We start from the raw sequence: 23,921 nt of genomic DNA, 5'->3' as shown, positions 1-23,921 counted from the left end.
ATTAGGCACATGTACACTGCTAAATTATAGTCATGCCGGTTCATTTATTCTTTATGCCCTAGAAGATGCACCTTTGTAGGTAAGAAAGAGGGGTGTGTCCTTTCTGTCAAGTTTCTCAAATCCAAGAAGACTTGATTAACCCCTTACTGTTAGTTTTTAATCTGTGTTCTAGTCTAATACATTTATTTTTGCCTTTCGTTTTCTCTGGCAAAACTGCATCTCAGAACTGTCTTGCCCAGGATTACATCCCACCTAGCCTCAGAGCCTGGACTTGAAATACTCTCTAGCACCCAAGTGTGAACATAGAATCTACTTCTCTCTTGGGGGTGTCTAGGAACATTTCTCATAACACAGGGGTTTTGTAACTAACTCAGAAATACTTTAACTTCTCTCAAATAATGAAAAAGAAACAGACTTTGGCATTCTTTTCACTCTGCATAATACAGGGAAGAGTAAACAAAGCCTTTTATATTTTGGCCTAAACCTAAATTTATCTTATTCCCAGTTCATATAATACTTTGTATAAAAGACAAGCACTGGTCCTTATCTTAAAATAATGAATATCTGTTTGTGTCCTGTGTTTTGCTTGATTGCATAATCTTCCAGGACAGGACTGGGTCCTTTTCATCTCTGTAGCCAAATACCTGCATTGCATCAGCTAAACTACAATAGAAATTTAACAACCATTGAAATAATTATTTATTAATTTAATGTGTCAAAATTATGTTGATAATGAGCACTTTAAGTTAGAATTTTTATAAATAATTTAACTTTTTGAAAATATATAATCAAAACAATTAAAAATAAGGCAATGTGGACAGGTAGAAAGTACACACTGGACCAAGTTAAAAACTAGAAAATGCATGTTCTGACTCCAGCTTTTCCACAAGTTAGCCACTAACTTTCCCTTGGTCTTAATTTCCTTTAACTGTAAAAAACTATATTAAATTATTTTTCCAGGGTCCTTTAGAATTCCAAAACATTTTAGCTAACTAGCACAAGTCTCCCACATCAGATGAAATTATTATAAAACTCAAATTCCCTTGTATAAAATTTAGGCAAATTTAACATGTCTAGCTGAGAATTTTCAGCTCAGTAAAAACCTAATCCTACATCATTTGTCTTTTGACAATGTAAAACTGCTTTTATCACTCAAGAATTCTGTAAGTTTTAGACCACGTGTCAGACTAAAACAATTAGTCTTTCCGATCTCTAAAATATTGCTATCTAATGTCAACAATTATCAGCCGGAGAAAGGGGGATGCTGAATAAAACACATTTTTGATGACTTTCTTTCCATTTACTTTCCACCTGAGTCAGTTATATAATTTAGGATTTCCAGTGGAGAGATTAAGAGAGCTTCTGATATGACAGTTTCAATTTTCCAATGGAGAGTGGTTTCTCCAAACAGAGACTAATTATCCCTATCTTCCAACTCTTTGATAGGAATGGTGACTTACAGCCACTCTGTAAATACATACAAGGTATCATCCAATGATCAGTTGGGCATTCTGAAATTGTTGTCCCAGAACAAGTGACTGCAAGGACATATAACATTGTGTATCTGTACAAGGATCTCTAAATTCTCTACAGCATCATCTTTCCGTGTTACTATAAGTCTAAGAAACTATCACTGTATAATGGATCATGAAGATGACCACACTATTTTAGGATTGTTAGCATACACAAAATTAGCATCTGTGTTGTCTTGATCTTATGGGTTGCATTGTCAAAACTGATCACTTAACAACTTTTACTTTTATGTACTGTAGTTCTTAAGGTTCTTGAGTTTATGTTAACCAACTAGCTCATCCTCAGATTCTAAGAACGGATCTTTAAGATAATCTAGTCTAATACCCTCAATTTATAGAGTGTAAAATTGAGACAAAGTGTTACTTTTTATTTAGTGGCTAAATTATAATCAAAACAAGTTTTTTAATCCTATAATTCTTTCTCAGAAGGTAGCCTTTCAAAATGATTTAACAAAATGATGCAATTTAGAATTTGTTAGGGTTTTTGTGTGTGTGTGTGTGTGTGTGTTTTGTTTGTTTGTTTGTTTGTTTGCCTACCTCTGTAGCTTTTAGTCCAGAATTCAGCCTCATCAAAATGTACATCTCCTCCAATACCAGGTCCGGGTCCATAAGCATGAGCTGCAACTCCACCTCTGCCATCAAAAGGATTGGAGTCTCCATGAGCTTGTTAAAAAGAGAAGAAAATCAGTCCTTCTATATGTGCTATAGGTCATGCCAAATGATACAGATGAAGTAAGTCCAATTTCTCTACCTCCAAATACAAAATGTATCATAATGTCAGCCTCGCCTGTGTTAACCCTTCTGAATTTCAGGGGGGTCACATTACTCCATACTTGAAAAGCTTTCTGGATGGTATAGTCAACATCCTCACGCTTCATGTCAGGAGTGTAATTATTGATCCTTTATCAGCCAAAAGAAAAAAGAAAAAAATATATGGAAACCATGTGTTAATTTTGTCTTATTATGATACTTCATTTCTGCTAGCAGCATTAGAGAATGAATCGTTTCATAAATTAATTGTCTGGATAAAAGGAAAAATAACATAACTTTTTATACTACGGACATTTTTCCTTGGACAGCTTCCTCCTCAAACAGGATCTAATTTGATTCATTCTTATTTATGATTTATAGGTCACCATTATGAGAGATTTACATTCATAGAAGCTTAAGACTTTTGCCCCTTCTCCAAAACTTCTGTGTTTATTCATCTTGACTATTCTATAAAACTTTCTCCTGTGTCTTATTTACTGTAGATTTTACTTCATTCTCCTTTCATTTGCAGCCTTCTTAGTGTGGTCTGGACTGGCAAGTCAAACAATCCCTGGATGAAGGATCCCCTTCCAGAGAGAATGAACTTTAGCAGAGGGATAGTGTTAACAGTCGAGGAAGGCTTCTTATCTGCTACCAGATTTAGGGCTATATCTAAATGGTTCAGGCTTCTAGAAGTCAGACCTATGAGAAAATAGAAAAACACATGGCTATGATGTCACCTGTAAGTGATAAAATGTTTCTTCCATACTGGCCTCCCTGGCATTGTGCTGAAGTGATGAACGTCAGGTATTCCACATCGAGGTCTGTGCATCATGTCCAGAGTCGGTTTGTCCAGTTGCCCAGTCACATTTAACCCCAGGAACTGCTGCATTTCCTGAATTTTTTTCTCCATGGAGTTTGTATTGACTTTCATTTTTGTTATTGGAATTATCTCCGGCCTGAAGCTGTAAAACCGTGTCAAGTAATCCTGGAAAAAATACATTTAGTTTTTACATTATTATACATCTAAAGGTTTCTGTTGGAGCTCTACATATGTGACTCAACTGGACACTGATGTTTTTGAACCAGGTATCATACAATTATAATGAAAAAAATTAAAAATATTCTGTGCTGTCAAAGACATGTCATAAACTATTAGCAAGATTGATTTCTGGAAGCCCACTGAAAACACCTTTATGTCTTTACTCCTTCAAACTTGTTTCTACTTTTTAGAACTTATTTGTGTATCTAGCACATCATGGCATTCATTAAGCCTCAAAATCTTTATTGTTGGGATGCATAAATTATTAATTTAAATTGAGAAAAAATTCCTTGCTTAAAAATAGAAAGCCTGCAGTACAATGGACAACTATGACAAATTCAAAGTTGAAACAGTCTTAGAAAATGGGAAATCATCTGAACTCATATAAAAAATTGAAAAGTTATATTTTAAAAACTGTTCATAATAAAATATCTGAGATAGTGAAAGCAAAGAATATTCTTCAATTATCATGGCAGACTTAAGTGGCTAAATTAATTACGACATTGTTTCAGTTTCAGATTATTATTACTATTTTTAGAGATTTTATTTATTTATTTTTAGAAAGGGAAGGGAAGGAGAAAGAGAGAAAGAGAGAAACAACAATGTGAGGTTGCTGGGAGTCATGGCCTGCAACCCTGGCATGTACCCTGACTGGGAATCGAACCTGCGGCACTTTGGTTCACAGCCCATGCTCAATCCACTGAGCTACGCCAGCCAGGGCTTCAGTTTCAGATTATTAACCAGCATTAAATGGTTAATGTGAAATACCAGAACACCAATTATTTTGAACTAACACTACATGGCCTAAGCTTTTTAGTAGAAGGGACAAATTCACCCACCAATTTTATAACGCTCCTTTGAAACCAATACATCTTTATTACATTCCTCTTTGGCAAACAAAAATTCAGTGCTAAAAGCAAATAGTCTGCTAAACCAGTTTTCAAATAGTACTTCTCAAAATAATACTGGTCATGCAATACATCTTAAGACAGAAATCAATCTAGATAAATACTATAGCATTAATACTTACATTAGCAAATTTCTCATTGTGTTCTTCAGAGCTCATCAAAGAAATAGCTCCAGGAGCAGCAATGGCCTGCAGGACCAGTATCAATAGAAAAAACTTCATTCTAAACTTCTCCTGAATGACTTAATGTAAGCCACTCTGTTCCTTTTCAGAACAAGTTCCTTGAATGTCACTCTTTATATAGTCCCTAGGCCAGCCTCTGTGAATATGAAATCCTTTGAGTGGCTCATAGTTGATATCATCTTCTTTTGATTTGTCTCAAAACCCACAAACACAAGCATGACCTTATTCTAAGACCAACGACATGTCAGTTAGCATCTACCCCATGGAAGGGTCAATTAGCAATGAAGTCATCATTCACTCCAACAAGTTACATTTCCTTAAATAAAATAAGCTCCTATTTCTACCCACCCTAAAACATAAGCCATCATACAAGAAATATTGAACACCTAAAATATATAAATAACTAAAAAATAAACTTTTAGAAAGTGTAGTACCTGAAATTCCCTGTAACACTTTATGTTCATTATAGCCTTTCATAAGAAACTAAATTTAAAAGATTAGATCAATAAAATTATTTTGCTAGGATAAAGGAATATTTTCCAAGCTGAATCTAAGTCCCTAGAGAACTCTGATGTAGAGATTACATGTTTATCAAAGAAAAGCTCACAACATCATGATGCTTTGATGTTCATTCCATGAGTTGTATGGGCTTAGATCCTGTTTCTATAAGTTCTGATCTTTAGCCATCAGAGTGGAAGCCCAGTCCCAACTGAGTAGCTGAGTAGAGAGATTTAAGAAGCAAATGTCCCTGGAGGAAATTGTCTGGAGGTGGGAGCATGAAGATCAACACTTCAACTTTGGGAGATAGAAAAATTTGCCTCTGGAACCTCTCTACCTCGCTTTCAGCTCAACTTTCTTCCCCTGTGACCTAATTGTCCCATTAACATGGAATCTACCTCTCAGTCAATAGAGAATGTTTGAAGATTGAAAAAAGAAAAAGGACTCATGGACGTAGACAACATTGTGGTGATCTCGGGGTAGAGGATATAAGGAGGATAAATGGTAATGGGGGAAAATACAATAAAAGTGATTTTTAAAAAGAATCAAGGAGTGAACTACAAAGGTAGAAGTACAATCTCTGGGGCTACCTCCTGACTCCATATGAATAGTCTGGGGTGCCAGTAGGGAGAGACAAAATTCTGTGTTATGATTCAGTCGTTGCTCTGCCCCATCTTCCAAGCCTGGGAAATGCTGGTTGCTCCCCAGCATTACCCCATGGCTGGAGCTCAGGGGAATGAATCCTGTCCCACATAGGCAGGAAAGGAGGACCTCTGCATTGCATCTGTCAGCCACATCCAAATTCTGTTTTTCTTTTTTAACTCTGGGATCTGATCTCTAAAATCTTAAGTATTTCATTTGAAAAATGAGAATGATACTTTGACTTCCTTATGCTTTTGTGATGATTAAATAAGACACTGTACTTTAAATACCAGCCCATACTACACGTGCTCACTAATATTCATTCCCTTACCCTTGGCCTGAAAAGAGAGCATCATGAATCTGAAGTTTGCAAACAGGTGTGGCTGTAGGATTCAGGGTAAAAAAGTTCACATAGAAGAATTATAAGGCAATCTTTTCAAATACTGGATTTAACTCAAGCATCATAAGAGGAATATGCCATTGGCAAGAAAGCAGGAAAAATGAAATTTATTAGAAAGTCTGGGCAGACTGGCTCTCCACCAGCAGGGTGTTCCTCCATGAGGGCAGGGTCTGTCTGCGTTGTCCCCACTGTATTCCTGGTGCCTAAAACTACCTTGAAGTTAGTAAGTGTTCAATAAATGTGTGAGTGAACCCAGTTGGAGAATAGGGCCTAAATGATACCAGTAGTAAACTTCCTTTGTGGGAGCAGTTACTACACAGAGGGTGTGTTCCTTAACCTCACTGAAAGCATGCAAGAACTGGTCTTATTCATAGCAGGAAGGAATCTGGTTTTTGAGAGGCATTCAGGAAGTCTAGAAAGTATAGGATGTAAGATACAAGGTAAAAGCAGACAAAGATACAAAGGAAGTAAAAGAATGTCCTCACTGAAAAGTTTCAGAAAAATAGAAAATTACCAAATTTTAATGGTCTCTAGGTCTTGGCTCATCTAATGCCCCAAGTGGGTCAAGGAGATGAGGGCCAACTGGACATCGATAGAACACTGCAGGGGTTGTAAGTTTAGGTTCTGGGGTCAAGCCAACCTGCTTTAGAATCTTAGCTCCATCATTTTATGAACTGGGGCAATCACTTTAATCTCTGTAAGACAATTTCTTCACCTGTAAAATTGGAGTAATAGCAGTTACCTCAAGTGTTATTATAAGGATTACACTAAAGTATAGAGAAAAGTATTTGGCTTAATCCTGACACACCTTAAATATTCAATTATTTATTATCCTTCCTTTACTGCTCCCTTATGTAAGACATTTGAAAAAAACACAGGGAATTTCCATTGGAAATGGAGATGAGAAAGGAGATCAACTACATGGTCAGAACTCTCTCTTATGGTAGAAGGAGCTACAAAAAATTATGATCAAATTCTTATGACTTTGATTAAATTTAGCTTTAAATCTTAGCTCTAGAAACCATATCTTTTACCCTTTGCACCCCTCAGAGACCAAGCCTTTCCCCCGGTGATCAGCAACCCCCTGGGCAGTAGAAGGCAGTGGCCTGGACCTGACTAATGGTCACAGGGTCAGGAACTCTGGCAGGCTCAAGATAACATCTTGACCTGAGTTATGTTACTGACCCCTGGTTATTTTCTCATGAAATCAGACATAGGGATGTAGGAGCAGACCTCAGAACTGTTCTCAAGGCTTGAAGAAATGGTTAGTTACTCTTATGTTACCTCTCACCAATCAGCTTTCAGCATGAGCACAACCCCTGTAACCCACAATACTTTGTGATTTCACCCTATATAATTTGTAACCTAAACGCCAACAGATAGTTGGATCTTTAGCATTAGTTCCCCGTCTCTGGATTGGTCAATTCGACATTAAACTATTTTTCTTTCTCTCCTGTTTATGCATTTCTTTGTGCCAGTGCATGCAGGCAGACAGACTCAAACACATTGGAATTCCAGTAACAGTCTTGGCCATGACTAGATGCTGGAGATCCCAGCAGAGACATGACTTCCAGGGAACACACTGAGGGAAGTGAGAATCCAAGGGTCATTGGCAATGCTCTATGTGAAGAAAAGCATGTCTATGAAAGTGCAGAAAGTAGCTGAGATAGCAGTTCCTCTTAAGAAGGACAACTTTTCCTGATAGGAGTTTCATTATTAAAAGGCAGATTTATAACCCTTGCTGGTGTGGCTCAGTGGATTGAGTGCTGGCCTGCAAACCAAAGGGTCACCAGTTTGATTCCCAGTCAGGGCGCATGCCTGAGTTGCAGGCCAGGTCCCCAGCAGGGGGTCCTGGCAATGCAACCACACATTGATGTTTCTCTCCCTTTCTTTCTCCCTCCTATCCCCTCTCTAAAAAGAAATAAATGTTTTAAAAATATTTAAAAGGCAGATTTATAACACAAGTCTTCTCTATTGCATTGTTTCCTTTCTGAGCTCAACACCAGGACATATAATAACCATAAGCTAGTTGAGGAGATTCCCCAGAAGATTCAGAGGTAAATGGAAAAGACCAGGTAGGAGAAATGCTCCCTAAATATGGAAATTCCTTAGATGGCCCTGTCACCAATAGTCTGTTCATGCAGAAAGAAAACTTCAAGTAGTTAACTATCTCCTTTTATGGATAAAGAAATAGGAATCTAGAAAAGGGAAGTGAATTGCCTGAGAAGAGAATTCTGGTAGGTCTCCCGATTCTGTCCTGATGGTTTGTTACAACATACTTCATTTTGTCATGTGTATCACTTTATTTTTTTTTTGAGATTTATGTTTCCCTGTGGGTATCTTACTAATGCATACACTACAAAAATGATATTATGACACCCTTAAACTTTCTAGTTTAAAGCTAGGCTGTTCCCTTTGCTGTTGTGAAGGCTAGGCATAACCAAACAGCCCTGGAAATGTTGTAGATGAGAGAAAGCAGAATATACCACCTTGGAATGTGCCACCTTCACATGTAGATTATATCACAATGAAGACAATTGGGCCCTGCAGACTCAGGAAGAGCTTTTTGTGTCCCCCCTAATTATTATCAGAGATAACTTTTATATCATAAGGGCTATCTGCATGGTATGGCAGACATCTGCTTACCAAACATTTGTTCTTTGTATCTTCTTGCGAATTGTCTTTCCTTCGGAGCCACAGGCCCCTACCCTTTCCACTTAGCTCAGGATGGCATATAACCCTCAGTTACCTGACTGCTGGGGAGTTTCACATACTTTTAAATTTTTTTAAGTTTAATCAATCAGTATTGAAATACAATATTATATTAATTTTAGGCGTACTATGTAATGATTAGATATTTAAATATCTTATGAAAGAATCATGTGATAAGTCTAGTACCCATCTGGAGAGTCTGATATTTTTATAGGGTTCCTGTATTATATACAAAATTTGTTTTTCTCTTGTTTATCCATCTTACATTAAATTAATTATTAGACCAGCCAAAGAACCTGGAAGAGAAGAAAAGAAAATTTTTCTGTCCTTACACAGGTGACTGAATTTCTGGGGAGGTGGCATCACTTGTCTGTTCTCTGGAGAACAACTTCTTGTGCACCATCTCTCTGCCTCCTCTTGGGCAGTGTCCTGCTGCTGAGGTGCTTTTGTCGCCAAGGCTTTCCAGGAATTTGCCTGGAGCATCTCTGAAGAGCACAGTGTTTAAGGTCACCCTAGCCATTCCTGTGGACATAGACAAATTAATTTTTCTGTGTCTGATTTCTTCATATATAAAATGGATTAGTGTTAAGGTTTTATAAAGAATAAACAACACCTGACTGGTGTAGCTCAGTGGATTGAGTGTGGGCTGCAAACCAAAGTGTTGTAGGTTTGATTCCCAGCCAGGGCACATGCCTGGGTTGCAGGCCACAGCCCCCAGCAACCACACATTGATGTTTTTCTCTCTCTCTTTCTCCCTCCCGTCCCTCTCTAAAAATAAATAAATAAATCTTTAAAAAAAGAATAAACAACATAATCTATTCAAAGCACCTAGCTTCATATGCTCAGGCCTCATAAATGTTCATTCTTTGCCTTTTCACTTTACCTCTGTCCCTGTATGTTGGTCATGTGGGGTTGAGTTACACCAGCTAACTTTTTCCATATAGGAAAAAAATTAGCCTAAATAATGGTTTTCAACCACAAGTGGATCTTCACGTAGCAAAGAAACAGAAATGGTCTGGAAAGGAGCTGATATTGGTGGTGGAGATGGCTCACAGAGTTCTCTCCACCTTGCTCCATAATGAAGTGGAACTGGACCCAGATGGTACTAGGACTCGGCAATCTGTAAGGCAGGGAATGCCAGAGTAACTGGTTAGAAATCTACTGTCTGTCAGACTTGTGCTCAGCCAAAAATTGTATCAGTGAATTCCCTAACACCAAGGCATTCTTCCCAAAGGAATACTGGTGAGAACCCTGGAAAGTGTAGGGTTTGGACATGAGAACAATCACACTGGGTGCAGCCCTTAGGAAAAATGTAGAGGGAGCGTGTAGGGAAAGTAAAGGTTGCCATGGTTTCTTTTTCTTGTACCCCACTGTCCCCCAGCAAAGTCTCCCCCTCAAACAATTATATACTAAGACATAAAACATAGCAAGAAGCACATGTCCTATGTATACATCACAAGGTAGAGACAATTTGGTAACACATTCATAAGTGGTGTTAGTCATTGTTTACTTTCCTGTTCTTGCCCTCTAACAACAAGGTAAATACCTAAAGGTAGAAATAATGACTCATATCTCTGAACTGATTCGGACTTTAGGGCCTGATCTAATGAAAAGAGCAAGGCTTTGGAAACAGACTTGGCCTCAAACCTCAACTATGCTACCTATGAACTATGTGGTTTTGACCAAGTTATTCAAGTTCAGTTTCCTCATCTATAAGTGACATTTTTGAGGATTGGATAAGATAATGCATGAAACTGCTCAGCCTGTGCATAAATGTGGGTTCTTTTTCTTTTGTAATACCTAGGCTAGCTTTTTTCTTTTTAAAAAATGTATTGAATTTATTGGGGTGACATTGGTTAACAAAATTATATAGTTTTCAGGTGTAAAAGTCTATAATACATATTATACTGTATATTATATGGTATTGTTCACCATCCCAATTCAAGTCTCCTTCCATCACCATTTATCTCCATTTGCCCTCTCCTACCTCCCCAACCTCCCCTTCCCTCTTGTAATCACCATACTGTTGTCTGTGTATATGAGGCTTTTTTTTTGCTTAATCCCTTTACCTTTTTCATCCAGCCTCCCAATCTCCTCCTCTCTAACAACTGTAAGTCTGTTTTCTGTATCTATGAGCCTCTTTCTATTGTATTTGTTTGTTTATTTTGTTAATTAGATTCCAACTTATAAATGAAATAATATGGATAATCTTTCTCTTACTGACTTATTTCATTTGGCATAATGCTCTCTAGGTCTATCCATGCTGTTACAAAAGAAGTAAGATTTTCTCCTTTTTTTACCGCCAAATAGTATTCCATTGTGTAAATGTACCACAGATTTTTTTTTATCTACTCATCTACTGATGATCACTTTCTAGAGCAAAATTTTTTTCTGATACATCTCCTTGGACAAAGGAACCAAAAGAAAAAAAAACAAATGGGACTACATCAAACTAAAAAGTTTTTGCACAGTAAAGGAAACCATCAACAAAACTTAAAGACAATCAGCTGAATGGGAGAACATATTCACCAATGATACATCTGATAAGGGGTTAATATCCAAAATTTATAAAAAACTTATACAACTTTTGAACAATGATTAACATAAAATTAAAAAAAGAACAAAAGAAAAAAAACTTATACAACTCACCATCAAAATAAAGAATCCAATTAAAAAAAGGGCAAAGAACCTGAATAGACACTTCTCCAAAGAGGACATATGGATGGCCCATAGACATATGAAAAGATGCTCAACATCATTAATCATCAGAAAAATGCAAATTAAAGCCATAATGAGAGATCACCTTGTATCTGTCAGAATGGCCACCATCAATGAATCAAGGAACAATGTGTTGGTGAGGATGTGGAGAAAAGGGAACCCTAGTGCACTGTTGGTGGGAATGCAGACTGGCGAAGCTACTGTGGCAAACAGTATGGAATTTCCTCAGAAAAATAAAAATGGAACTGCCTTATGTCCAGCAATTTTCCTCTTGGGAATTTATCTGAAGAAATCTGAAACACTGATTCAAAAAATATATATATGTACCTCTATGAACATTGCAGCATTATTTACAATAGCCAAGATTTAGAGTAGTGTTTTTCAACATTTCCTTTATTATGCCCCCTGCAAAGAGGCATTTTAAACATTTTCCCTATAAAATCTTAATGCCAGAGATGTACTATACATCTGTTTATGTGCTGTATGTACAGTATATGGGTCCTTTATACATAAAAATGGTTTTGCCCCCAATGACCAACTTTTATCCATTTTCAGATGATATTACCCTCATTGAGAATGTTTGTCATACAGTAGCATATACTCTACATTGCTGGGTCAATAAATGACCCTTGACACCAGTTATGCCTGGTCTGACATGGCATCTCACCAGGAGGCTGATAAAAAGCAAAGCTTCTGGAAGATGTCATAAAGCCAAGAGATCTGGATTTTAGAGACACTGCCTAGATCACAGAGGGCCAGCCTGTTGAACTTGGGGTCAGTAAAAAGTAGTGAAAATTTTTTTCAAAGATTTTATTTATTTAGCTTTAGAGAGGGAAGAGAGGGAAGAGAGGGAGATAGAGAGAGAGAAACATCAATGTGCGGTTGCTGGGGGTCATGGCCTGCAACCCAGGCACGTACTCCGACTGGGAATCGAACTTGCGGCACTTTGGTTCGAAGTCTGCGCTCAATCCACTGAGCTACGCCAGCCAGGGCAAAAGTAGTGAAATTCTTACAAGGGATTGACGGCCTATATTTGTGGGTTAGATCAACTCAGAGAGAAAGCAACTCTATGACTAGAGAGAAGGGGAAAGAGTCAGAATCTGCACAGTTCTCTTCAAGAGTGAAGTAAGATGATTTTTAAAATACTAAATTTTCCCTATATTGCTCTCCTTTTCTTCGAGCTCCATTCAAGCAGCTAGTGGATTTTGTTTGCTGCTAAACAATATCTGTAGCCCTGAACACGTTATTACTTTCTGACTTCTTGCCAAGAGCTTAAATCCAGTGAAGTGAATATGGTTTGAGAAGAGAGGGATTTTCCAAAACTGAGTCAAAGCTGGGAGTGGTGGGATGTTCTGGGTACCATGAAGAACTGGGCCTACTCCACAGCAGCACTGTGAGGATGTGGTGGGACCACAGAAAGAATCATCCCAAATGCAGCAGGAAGTGAGATCCTGGGTCTGGGGCTTCTAGCATCCCTGAAGCAGGCAGAAAACAAGAACAACATTTAGCAGAACTGAAAGGATACATAGACTAGGGGAATCATTATGGAGGAGACACAATCTCAGTATGCTTGAAGGTGAATTTCCTACCAACCCAGTGAAATGGGATCTCAGAATTGAAGTTAAATTTTAAAAAAATGTATTATATCTGGTGTGGCTTCATATCTGGGTTTCCTGACATGGTCCTTTCTACATATTGGGTATGCTATATTATTATCATTATTTTATTATTAATATATTTTAAGTGCAATTTTAAGTGCTTGTTTCACTTTTCTATCAAATGTGCAAATTTTATGAATTGCCATCATTGCACACTCTTTTTTAGTTTTCAAAGAGTACAAAACAGCATTCTTAGTAGGTGGTTAATAAATAGGTGTTTGACTTTAAATGAGTTGAAACAAAAGCATAGAGGCAATGCCGCAGGACCTAGCACAGGCATGTGCTCATGTTTCTGCAGCTGGTAGTCTCTTTTTTATGCATGAACTCAAATTAGGGTTATCTAAGGCAAATTTTTGAAATATCGAAATGCCCTCACCCCAATTCTTGAGCCATTTCCATGGAAACAAATCAGAGCCCCAGAAGCCTCTCTTGTTTTCAGCTGCCTTGCAAAAATATCCTACTACAAGGCGTTGTTGGATGGCTCCTTAAAGAGCTGCTTATATCATGGACATTTTCACTGTCATAGAGAACTCTGAAAGACAGAACTTCAGTGGATTTAAGTTCATAGAAAGAGGTCAGAGAGTGAATGACATGTTCAGGGTCACAAATGTAAGGCAAGATAGAGAGTCTGCTGGCAGCCATGAATGGAGATTGAAGAAAAGGAGAGAAATATAGGGGAAAATAGTATTTTAAAAATTGTCATGCTTCACTCTTAAAGAAAACAGCGCTGATTCTCTCTGATTTGTCCCCCTCTCTCTAACCATTGAGTTGTCTTCTCCTGGAAGAATGTGGAGAGTCATGACTAGTTTCTACTGGAAAACTCTGAAACATAGCTAGCTCATGAGAGATAGCTTCTTTTTTCTTTATTTTTTAAAATACTTTTGATTTTTACTGTTGTTCAAGTAGAGTTTTCTGCCTTTTTCCCTCACCACCCCAGGCTTCCACACCTCCCTCCCCTATTTCCATCCCCCCTTGTTATTGTCCTTTATAGTTGTTCCTATAAACCCTTCACCCTTTCCCCCCATTATCCCCTCCCCTCTCCCTTCTGGTTACTGTCAGCTTGTTCCCAATTTCAATGTCTTTGGTTATATTTTGCTTGCTTGTTTGTTTTGTTGATTAGGTTCCAGATAAAGGTGAGATCATGTGGTATTTGTCTTTCATCACCTGGCTTATTTCACTTAGCATAATGTTCTCCAGTTCTATCTATCTGTCGCAAAGGGTAGGAGCTCCTTCTTTCTCTCTGCTGTATAGAATCCCATTGTGTAAATGTAACATAGTTTTTTAATCCATTCATTTACTGATGGGCGCTTAGGTTGCTTCCAGGACTTGGCTAGTGTAAATTGTGCTTCTATGAACATTGGGGTGCATAGGTTCTTTTGGATTGGTGTTTCAGGGTTCTTAGGATATAATCCCAGAAGTGGAATTGCAGGGTCAAAAGGCAGTTCCATTTTTAGTTTTCTGAGGAAATTCCATATTGCTTTCCATAGTGGTTGTACCAGTCTGCAGTCCCACCAACAGTGCACTAGGGTCCCCTTTTCTCCACAACCTCTCCAATACTTGTTGTTTGTTGCTTTGTTTATAATGGCCAATCTGACTGGTGTGAAGTGGTATCTCATTGTGGTTTTAATCTGCATCTCTCTGATAGCTAGCGATATTGAGCATCTTTTCATATGTTTCTGGACACTCTTTATGTCCTCCTTGGAGAAGTGTCTGTTCAAGTCCTTTGCCAGTTTTTCAATTTGGTTGCTTGTATTCTTAAAGAGATAGCTTTTGAGTGAGTGCTTCCACTGAAAGCACTTCAATATCCAAAGTTAGGATATGCCAGGGCTTTGACCAAAAGTAAGCCATGTGGGGTCCTGCTGGAGAATCACATTAACCCCATAGGGAGAAAGAAAATGAAGAGAGGGGAGAATGGGAAGGGTTTATAGGAACAAATTTAAAGGACACACGGACAAAAACTAGGGGGAGGGTGGTAATGGGAGGGAAGTGGGGAGGGATGCAGGGAAGGCTGGAATGGGAGTAAAAGGGAGAAAACTGTACTTGAAAAATGATTTTTAAAAAAGGAAAAAAAGAAATGATATGATAGCAGCTTAGAAGTTCATTTCTAATTTTCCACAAATTATTTGTATCTTGTATTGGTTGGTAGATACATGTATGCAAGTATATCTTATTAGAATATAATTGTATTTAAAACAGCACAGTCAACCAATTAAATTAAAAAATAGATTAGACCAAAAAAAAAAAAGAAAGAAAATGAAGAGAAAGAGAAGGATAATCCAGGGAAGGGAAGGTGAAAAGGACACACAGGCATAGGACAAATGAATATAGCTGCTTGAGCACTGATGTATACATGTGGAAGTGGAATTCTCTATGCTGCAAGGTGATTACTTAACTTACCTCAAATACAGATAAAACACAGAGGCCCTTTCCTTTAGCACCAAAGAAACTCATGATCTCAAGTTACATATAGTTTCATTATGAATAATAAAACTCTTGGGATTTCCCAAACCAAGTCAACTCTGAGAAGATGCACTCTGCAGAGAGAGCAAGGAACTTCCTCCTTTCTAATACTAAGTTCATCAGATGATTAGTAAGCCCTGCAAAGAAGCATGAATCATGCTTAAAATTTATTTTATAAATGCAGAATATCTTAAAGTGAGTGACAACAATGTCTAAACAACTATGTTTTAGGCATTGTTCAAGGAAAAAATGTCTTTGGTCACATTCTTGCCTGCTTCAGGAAAACTCTGATCCTGCTCTTTAGTAATCCAGTGCAGTCTGCCCTTCCAGGGCCCAGTTCTGGTAACACAATTTGTGTGACGCTCACTCTTTTGCTTCAAGCCCTATTCAAAGAGCTGTCAGACTGTTTTTTTGCTTCAGCATTTGTAACTCAGAGTAAATTGTTTGTATTCTGATTTTGTTTTGAGAACCTAAATCCACTGAAGGAAACTAGAATATTTCACCCTAAAATATGCTTCTTTGACATAAAAATTATTTTGAGCTAAGGACAATTAAGAAACAGCAAATGCAGGGAAAAGCTCTGGTATAAATTCTCCTTTTACTGTATAGAGCCTAGAGAAGGCACCAGAGGAATCTGCAGATTCCTCTATTAGTTTCTTTCTATATATTTACCTTCCCAGTTTGCCCTCTCAAGAAGCCTAAAATTGCTTTCCTGTGTCCTGTAATTTCTCTACAAATTTATTGATTTTTCTGAAGGTTGTATATAAGCTGGAATTCTAAGCTGCCATTTTGAGTTATTTTTCATTTAGTTTTTTCCCATGCAGTGTGCACTGCTCTCATTTAATAAAATGTTTTTCTCTTGTTAATTTATATCTCTGTTAGTGTTCCAGCTGAAGACTAAGATGGGTTTGCCTTCCTTATACCATGAAAGTAGGTTTAGTGTTTTTTTTCCCTCTTAACGTCTAAGCCACTCCATTGGTGTCACCCACATTTACACTCATCACTTAGTTTGATGAGTGCATACCATATCCTTAAGGAATCCGCCCACATAAGGTGAATAATATGGAGACCACAATTAGTGTGCTTTCTATGTCGTATTTCTGAGGGTAATTAAATTAATGGCTATTGGAATTATACACTGAGAATGAGAACTGCAACCTGAAATAAGAATTAGCAAACATTTTTCTTTTTATCACAATGAAACTTAAAATATTTTCACTGATTATATAAATAATACATGCCAGTCATAAAATATTTGAACTACAAAAGGTATAAGAATAAGAAGGAGATGGGAAAACATATTTGCCAATGATACCTCAGACAAGGGTTTAATCTAGAAAATATATAAAGAACTTACATGACTCCACTCTAAGAAGACAAGTAACCCAATTAAAAAATGGGCAAAGGACTTGAACAGACACTTCTCCAAGGAGGACATACAGAAAATCCAAAGACACATGAAACAATGCTCAATATCGCTAGCTATCAGAGAGATGCAGATTAAAACCACAATGAGATACCACTTCACACCAGTCAGAATGGCCATCATAAAGAAATCAACAAACAACAAGTGTTGGAGCAGTTGTGGAGAAAAGGGGACCCTAGTGCACTGTTGGTGGGACTGCAGACTGGTACAACCACTATGGAAAGCAGTATGGAAATTCCTCAGAAAACTAAAAATGGATCTGCCTTTTGACCCTGCAATTCCACTGCTGGGACTATATCCTAAGAACCCTGAAACACCAATACAAAAGAACATTTGCACCCTGATGTTCATAGCAGCACAATTTATAATAGCTAGGTGCTGGAAGCAACCTAAGCGCCCATCAGTAAATGAATGGATCAAAAACTATGGTACATTTACACAATGGAATTCTATGCAGCAGAAAGAAAGAAGGAGCTCCTACCCTTTGCAACAGCATGGATGGAACTGGAAAGTATTATGCTAAGCAAAACAAGCCAGGCAGTGAAAGACAAATACCACATGATATCACCTTTAACAGGAATCTAAACAACAAAACAAAGAAACAAGCAAAATATAACCAAAGACACTGAAATAGAGGACAGACTGACAGTGGCCAGAGGGGAGAGAAGAGGGAATTTCAGGGGGGAATGGGTAGGGTTTACAGGAACAAATTTGGAGGACACATGGACAAAAACTAGGGCTGGGGGGTAATGGTGGGGAAGAGGGGAGGGTTGGGGTGGGCAGGCTGGAATGGGAGTAAGTGGGAGAAAACTGTACTTGAACAATGATTAAAATAAAATTTAAAAAAATTAGTCATTGAGGTATTAAAAATAAAAAAAGAATAAGAAGGAGGAATCAACATATATATTAATAGAATAAAATATCAATAAATATTTCAGTCCCATTAATCACCTTTATAGTCACCATTCCTCTATGCATCTCTTTATGCACTCATAACTAATTTTATATAAGTGAGTTTATGTCCTGCATGCAATATATTTATGGACACCTTCATTTTTCAATACAGCAGGTCTTTTTGTTGTTGTTTGTTAGTTTCTTCATTTGTTTTGTATCCATCCCCCTTCTCTTCTCTCTCCACTGAATAACTCTCTTGATCTCTGGTTGGTTACTCTTCATTAGTAATTGGTATCATAGTCTTCTATATTTTTCCCTCTTGCTCTTATTATAATACATGCATATACATATGTAAGTGGAAAGGAAGTTTATCATAACTTATTCTACAAAATGAAATTATATTACATATATTTCTCTGATTCTCGCTTTTCTCACTTAGTGATCACATCATAGACAGACCTTCAAATCATCAAACATAGATTTAACTTGATCTTTTTTTTTTAAACACCTGCTGACTCTATTCTTTTTCTTTTTAAAGATTTTTTTAATTTATTTATTTTTAGAGAGGGAAGGGAGGGAGGGAGCAAGAGAGAGAGAGAGAGAGGGAGAGAAACATCAATGTGCGGTTGCTGGGGGTGCTGGCCTGCAACCCAGGAATGTACCCTGGCTGGGAATCGAACCTGGGACACTTTGGTTCCCAGCCCGAGCTCAATCCACTGAGCTACGCCAGCCAGGGCTTAACTTGATCTTTAAAATATCTTTATTATATTCCATAGTTTAGGCTTTCCTTATTGATCAGTATAGACTTCAGTTCGTTTTTTGCCTCTACACTAGCAGTAAGGGAATCTTAAGTTTACTCTACTGAGACAGTTTTCTTCTCTCATATTCATATTTGCAAATTTGTTAAAATAATTTTCTGTTTCTTCTCTATATAATTGCCAGTGATTTGAATGAAGCTGTGTAGTTCAGGAACTTTTGGGAGATTGTGGGTCTCTTCAAAAATCTCATAAAACGGATGAAAACTTTCCAGAAAAAAATGTACTGATAGTTTTAAAAGTTGCCTATAATTTTAGTACCCTTAGACCCAGTGAAAAATTCCTAAATTTTAAATGAAAATTCTTCACAATAAAGAACTTTCTATTATTATTGTAAGCACCCCCCAAACTCTGAACATCTTCATTCTGTGGATATGACCTGTAATAGACTGTGGTCAGGTAGCATGCTAAAGGCAGGCAGCTGAGAAGGCAATGTTCATACCTTCTTTGTAGAAGTGCAAGGGACTTCATGAGCCACTGGACAAATGTCCTTTTATATCCTGCCTTGTGAGAGTATGGGGGCTGCTGTGGAAGTGATTGCTCTCTTACATGCAACCTAATTAATAAGTACTTATCATTCACATATCACATAAGACAGCAGAGACAGACAAGGTCAGATGTTCTATTGAGCCAATGCTACCCAATGACACATACAATATCACAGTTGGTATTTAAGCAATATGTAGTTTTAACAATTTTTCTTGTACAGGATAGGTTGGTGGGATTATTAGTTTATATTTAAGAAATTTATAAAGAGGAAAATACAGTCTTCATGGGTCTAAGGTGGCACAGTATTCATGGAAACCACACTAAAGCAACATGTGGGACAAGAAAGAAATCCCTAAAGTCGCCAAGTAAGCACATCAAAATATAGCATCAGGCCAAGCTACATGTGAAGTAAAGGGACCAAAATGCTGAGATGATGGTTAAGACCAGGGTGGGCTTTGAGACAAAGAAGGAAGAACCAGGGAAAGCTTTAGAACTAATGGCCATGCAAATTTTATTGCCAGCTAAATCTTGACAAGTTAACTTAGGCACAAATTAGGGAGAGTGGAACACCTGAGGAAAACCATTTTAAGAAAGTTAACATCACATTCTGCTGCTGACAGCAAAATATCTCACTTCCCCAAAACCCTGTGTCAGAAGATGGCCACATGCAAACAACCATTGGTTGGATTTTAATGAGTCAGCCAAACATTCCTGTAAGACTGGTACCAAAAAGTAAACTCAGATTCCCTGCTATAATCATCCAATGGGAAAATCCACTGCTTGGATATTTCATACTACTGTCTGTTTTACTTACCCTTCTATATTTCTGTGCAGTGACCAAATGTTATAATTTCAGCTGTAAGTTCCCATGTTATCATTGGCACCTGAACAGCAGTGTTTGGCTGGGTTTCAATTATAACAGGAATCCCTTCACATTTCCCTTGTTACTCAAGAGTTCCAGGGCCTGGCTGGCTTTGGCTCCTGCTAGAACCTCTCCTACTCTTCAGCCCTTGGCATATTTGACCCCAGTAACATCTTATTTTGACTTTATTGGGAATTCAGACCAGGAAAGCTCATGAGTTGTAAAACAGGGAAGTTGGAGAAAATGAAAACCTAACATTACTGGGGGCATTCCATATGGCAAGTGAAAGGACAGGTACTATCCACATTATCTCTCTCAAATTCATAATGACTCTAAGATGTTGTTATATTCCCATTTTTCAGATGAGGAACATAGTTAAGGAGATGGAATTTGAGTGTGTTGTGTCCACCTTCGCTAACGCCTTGGGAGGAAGCCTCATGGTGTACTCTCACATCACATCCTAAAGCAGTAATCCTTCTTATCAGACTGAAACAAGAAAGAGCTTTCTTGTTTTGTTTTTCTTTGTTGTTTTTTTAAAAGAAGCTATATCTGGAGCAATTTTGCTTTTAAGATAATTTTTAGTAATATGTATAATATACATACAGAAAAGTATAAAAATTGTAAATGTTAAGTTTACTGAGACACTTTTCTTCTCACATGTGCAGACTTGTTAAAGTAATTTTCTGTTTCTTCTCTGTACCATTGTATTTTAAAGTATTTTTATAAAGTGAATATACTTGTGTAACCATAATTGGTCCATTTTATTTACTTAGTGATTTTTCTTCCAAAGTTTCTTTAATTTTCTGTGGTTATTTTAGGTATTGACTATTATGGAATTTTTTATTAGGGAATGTCTCTTCAGAGAGAAACTAATTCTCAGTTTTCATCAAGAAGGAATTCAGCCATTGTGTAATCAGGGGTTTTTACACCTCCCTCCAAAACAACCATCTTCTTTCTTCACTGACCAAAAAGACCCTAGCTCATTACTATGTAGCAGCCTTGAATATGTTTTATTCCTATCATTACATACATATGTTCAGAGAATCGAAGGAATATATGTGCTCTTTCAACAACTTTTAAACAATTTTTTGACTTTCCTTGATTGATCTTCCAGTCTAAGTCTGCCTGTTTTTCTCATTGGTACTACAGTTCCTACCCCAAGAACTGAAGCTACTGGAAAGGCAGGGCTACTGCTGTTTCATTCACTAATGTCCTCTAGTAACTAATCAGTGCCTGGCAAAGCACTGGTACCTAATAAATACTTGATGAGAGAATAAGTGAGTAAAAAAATCCTCCATTCATATCACCTAAAAATTTTACATTTATTTAACCAATTTTATTAACCTTTCAGGGGTGTCCAACCTATGGCCCATAGGCTGCATATAGCCCAGGATGGTTGTGAATGTGGCCCAACACAAAATCGTAAATTTGCTTAAAACACTGAGATTTTTTTTGTGATTATGTTTCACAAGGTATTTAATGTGTGGCCCAAGACAACCATTCTTCCATTGTAACCCAAAGATGCCAAAATGTTGGACACCCGTTGTAGGGCATCTGATACTCTTCCTCTACTCTGTTCCCCACTCACCACCACCTTTAATCATTTTCTAAGTCCTGTCATCTCTTATATCTATCACCTTAGTTCTTTCCTAGTCCCATTTAGTTCATACATTTATCATTTTATACCTAGAATCTAAACCCCTTCTAATTAGTTTTTTAATTACATTCTCTATGCAAGACTCATTGTTACACTTTCTTTTCCTACATTTTACTTTTCACATAGTATGCATTTTCTGAAAAACTCACTCATAAATTAAAAGGGGTTATCTGAGAATAGGGAGACTGCAAATGGTTTTTACTTCCTGTTTGTACATTTATGTATTTTCCAAATTTTCTAGAATACCTTTTTCTGTGAAAATTCCAACACATTTTTTAAAAAATATAATCTTGCCCTGGCCAAGTGGCTCAATTGGTTGGAGTTGTATCATGTACCAAAAGGTTTCGAGTTTGATCACCAATAGGAGAAATATTGAGTTTGATGTTTGTCTCTCACCTCTCTCTCTCTCTCTCATCAATAAACATATCCTCAGGTGAGCAGTGGGGAAAAAAAGATAAAATCTTCCCAATCCATTAATTCCACAAATATTTATCAACTATGTGTCAGGCATGCTTTTAGGCTTTAGGGACACAGCTCTTATTCTTAAGGAGCTCACAGTGTGATAACAAAGACAGAGAAATGAGCAGATAATTACAATCAACTGAGAAGATATGTTTTGGGTTTGCTGTCCATGGGACTTTACAGGGATCCAACAATAATGGTGCAGCCTTGGAGTCTGGGTTGGTTAAACATACAGGGGGGGCACACACACACCCTTTCCACTGGGTGAGGAAAGACTTCCCAAAGAAAGTCTCAGAGAAGGCTTAAACCAGGTGAGAGTAGAAAGAGGAAGCAGGGAGTGAAGAAGGGGAAGTGACAAAAATGTGCAAAGCCCAAAGGAATAAGAATGGTTGAAACAGAGGGCAGAGAGAGACAGAGAGAGAGAGAGAGAGAGACAGAGACAGAGAGAGAGAGACAGAGAGAGAGAGAGACAGAGTGTGTGTGTGTGTGTGTGTGTGTGTGTGTTGGGAAGGGAGGATTGCTCTAAAGATGGAGCTCCATAGGAAAACAGAGGAGAGGCCTAAATTGTGCTAAGGAGTTTCAATTCAGTCCTAAGGGCAGGAGGAGGCACTGAAGAATTTACACAAAGGGCAAGACATGGTCGAACTTCCATTTAGAAATGTCATTCTGGTCGTTGTATAGAGAATGTATGAGAGAAGGGCTAGGTTGTAGTCCAGTTAATCAAGGTCAGATGTAATCACTACAATCTGACCCCCCTCCTTTTCCAACCTATCTCCAACATTTCTTTTCACAGCCTTTTCTATTTCAACCAATGCTCCCATTCTTTCTATTCCTGTCCCTCTGACCTTGCTGCTGCAGTTACTTTTTGCCTACAGAGACTTCCTCATTCACTCCTCTGATTTCTCCAAATCTGAATCTTCTTCTCTGGATGGATACTCCCAGCTATTGTCTGATCTCCCTTTCTCGCTGCTAGACTATACTGGACTTTCTTTTTTATCTCCTTTTAGTCCCAAATACCTCCACAAAGCTGCACACACAAATCAGAACTCAATATGTGTTTATTTCAACTGATGGTGTTTTAAATATGTGATCCAAGGGGTTTTAATTTCTTAATAGTTGTCCTAGGATGAATGTATCCACTAGTGGTGGGGGTGGCTGGGATTATGTGATTTTCTGTGAGAAAGCTTCAGTCACACATAGGCAAACCCTAAAATTCCTCATGGAGTGCCATTCTATTAGCTTACGAAATTATACCACCCCTTAAAGACTAATTCTTAATGTAAAACAAAGCTTTTATCATTTATGTTTATTTTAATTTCAAATGATCTCAGATCCTTTTTTAGTAATTTTATCCTTTTTTGTCATAATGGGAGGATAACAATGATGAGGAATTGGAATGAAAAATCAGGGGTCTGTTATTGGAGAGGGAAGGTTGATAGTAAGAATGGAAGCCAACAAGTCAGAAGACAAGATCTCGAAACTTCTTAGTGGTATAGGGCTATAGTAGAGGTAACCTTCTAGAGCAGTGGTTCTCAAACTGTGATTCCAGACCAGCAGTAGCAAGCTTGACTAAGAATGTGTTGGAAAGCAAAATTTTGGCTCCTTCTCCAGACCTATTCAATTCAGGAACTCTACAGTGGGGCCCAGCAATTCTGCTTTGGAGGCCACTGGTCAAGAGTTTAAAGGGAGGATTTACAAAGGATTTGCTCTAAAATCTGAGTTTAGTTCCCCCCTTCTACACTCCCTAGAAACAAAGATAAAAATGTATAAAAATCAGGCACTTCTGAGACTTATGAAATGCTACATTAAGGTAG

At 37.7% G+C, this 23,921-nt stretch overlaps 2 protein-coding genes across 2 annotated transcripts in view; one reads left to right on the top strand and one right to left on the bottom strand.

Annotated features, from left to right (window-relative positions):
* The window catches only part of LOC114499512 (macrophage metalloelastase-like), a 43,872-nt gene extending 39,394 nt beyond the window's left edge, over positions 1-4,478 (bottom strand). The window contains 4 exon segments of the mRNA XM_036027606.1: positions 2,070-2,195; positions 2,284-2,432; positions 3,023-3,270; positions 4,355-4,478. Coding sequence (XP_035883499.1) covers positions 2,070-2,195; positions 2,284-2,432; positions 3,023-3,270; positions 4,355-4,453 — 622 coding nt within the window. The 5' untranslated portion in view covers positions 4,454-4,478.
* Positions 1-23,921, top strand: part of LOC114499511 (stromelysin-1-like) — a 217,912-nt gene that overhangs the window by 121,445 nt on the left and 72,546 nt on the right.

This window comes from Phyllostomus discolor, chromosome 6 (assembly GCF_004126475.2).
Source record: "Phyllostomus discolor isolate MPI-MPIP mPhyDis1 chromosome 6, mPhyDis1.pri.v3, whole genome shotgun sequence".
NCBI lineage: Eukaryota > Metazoa > Chordata > Mammalia > Chiroptera > Phyllostomidae > Phyllostomus > Phyllostomus discolor.
This window is presented reverse-complemented; position numbering and strand designations above follow the sequence as displayed.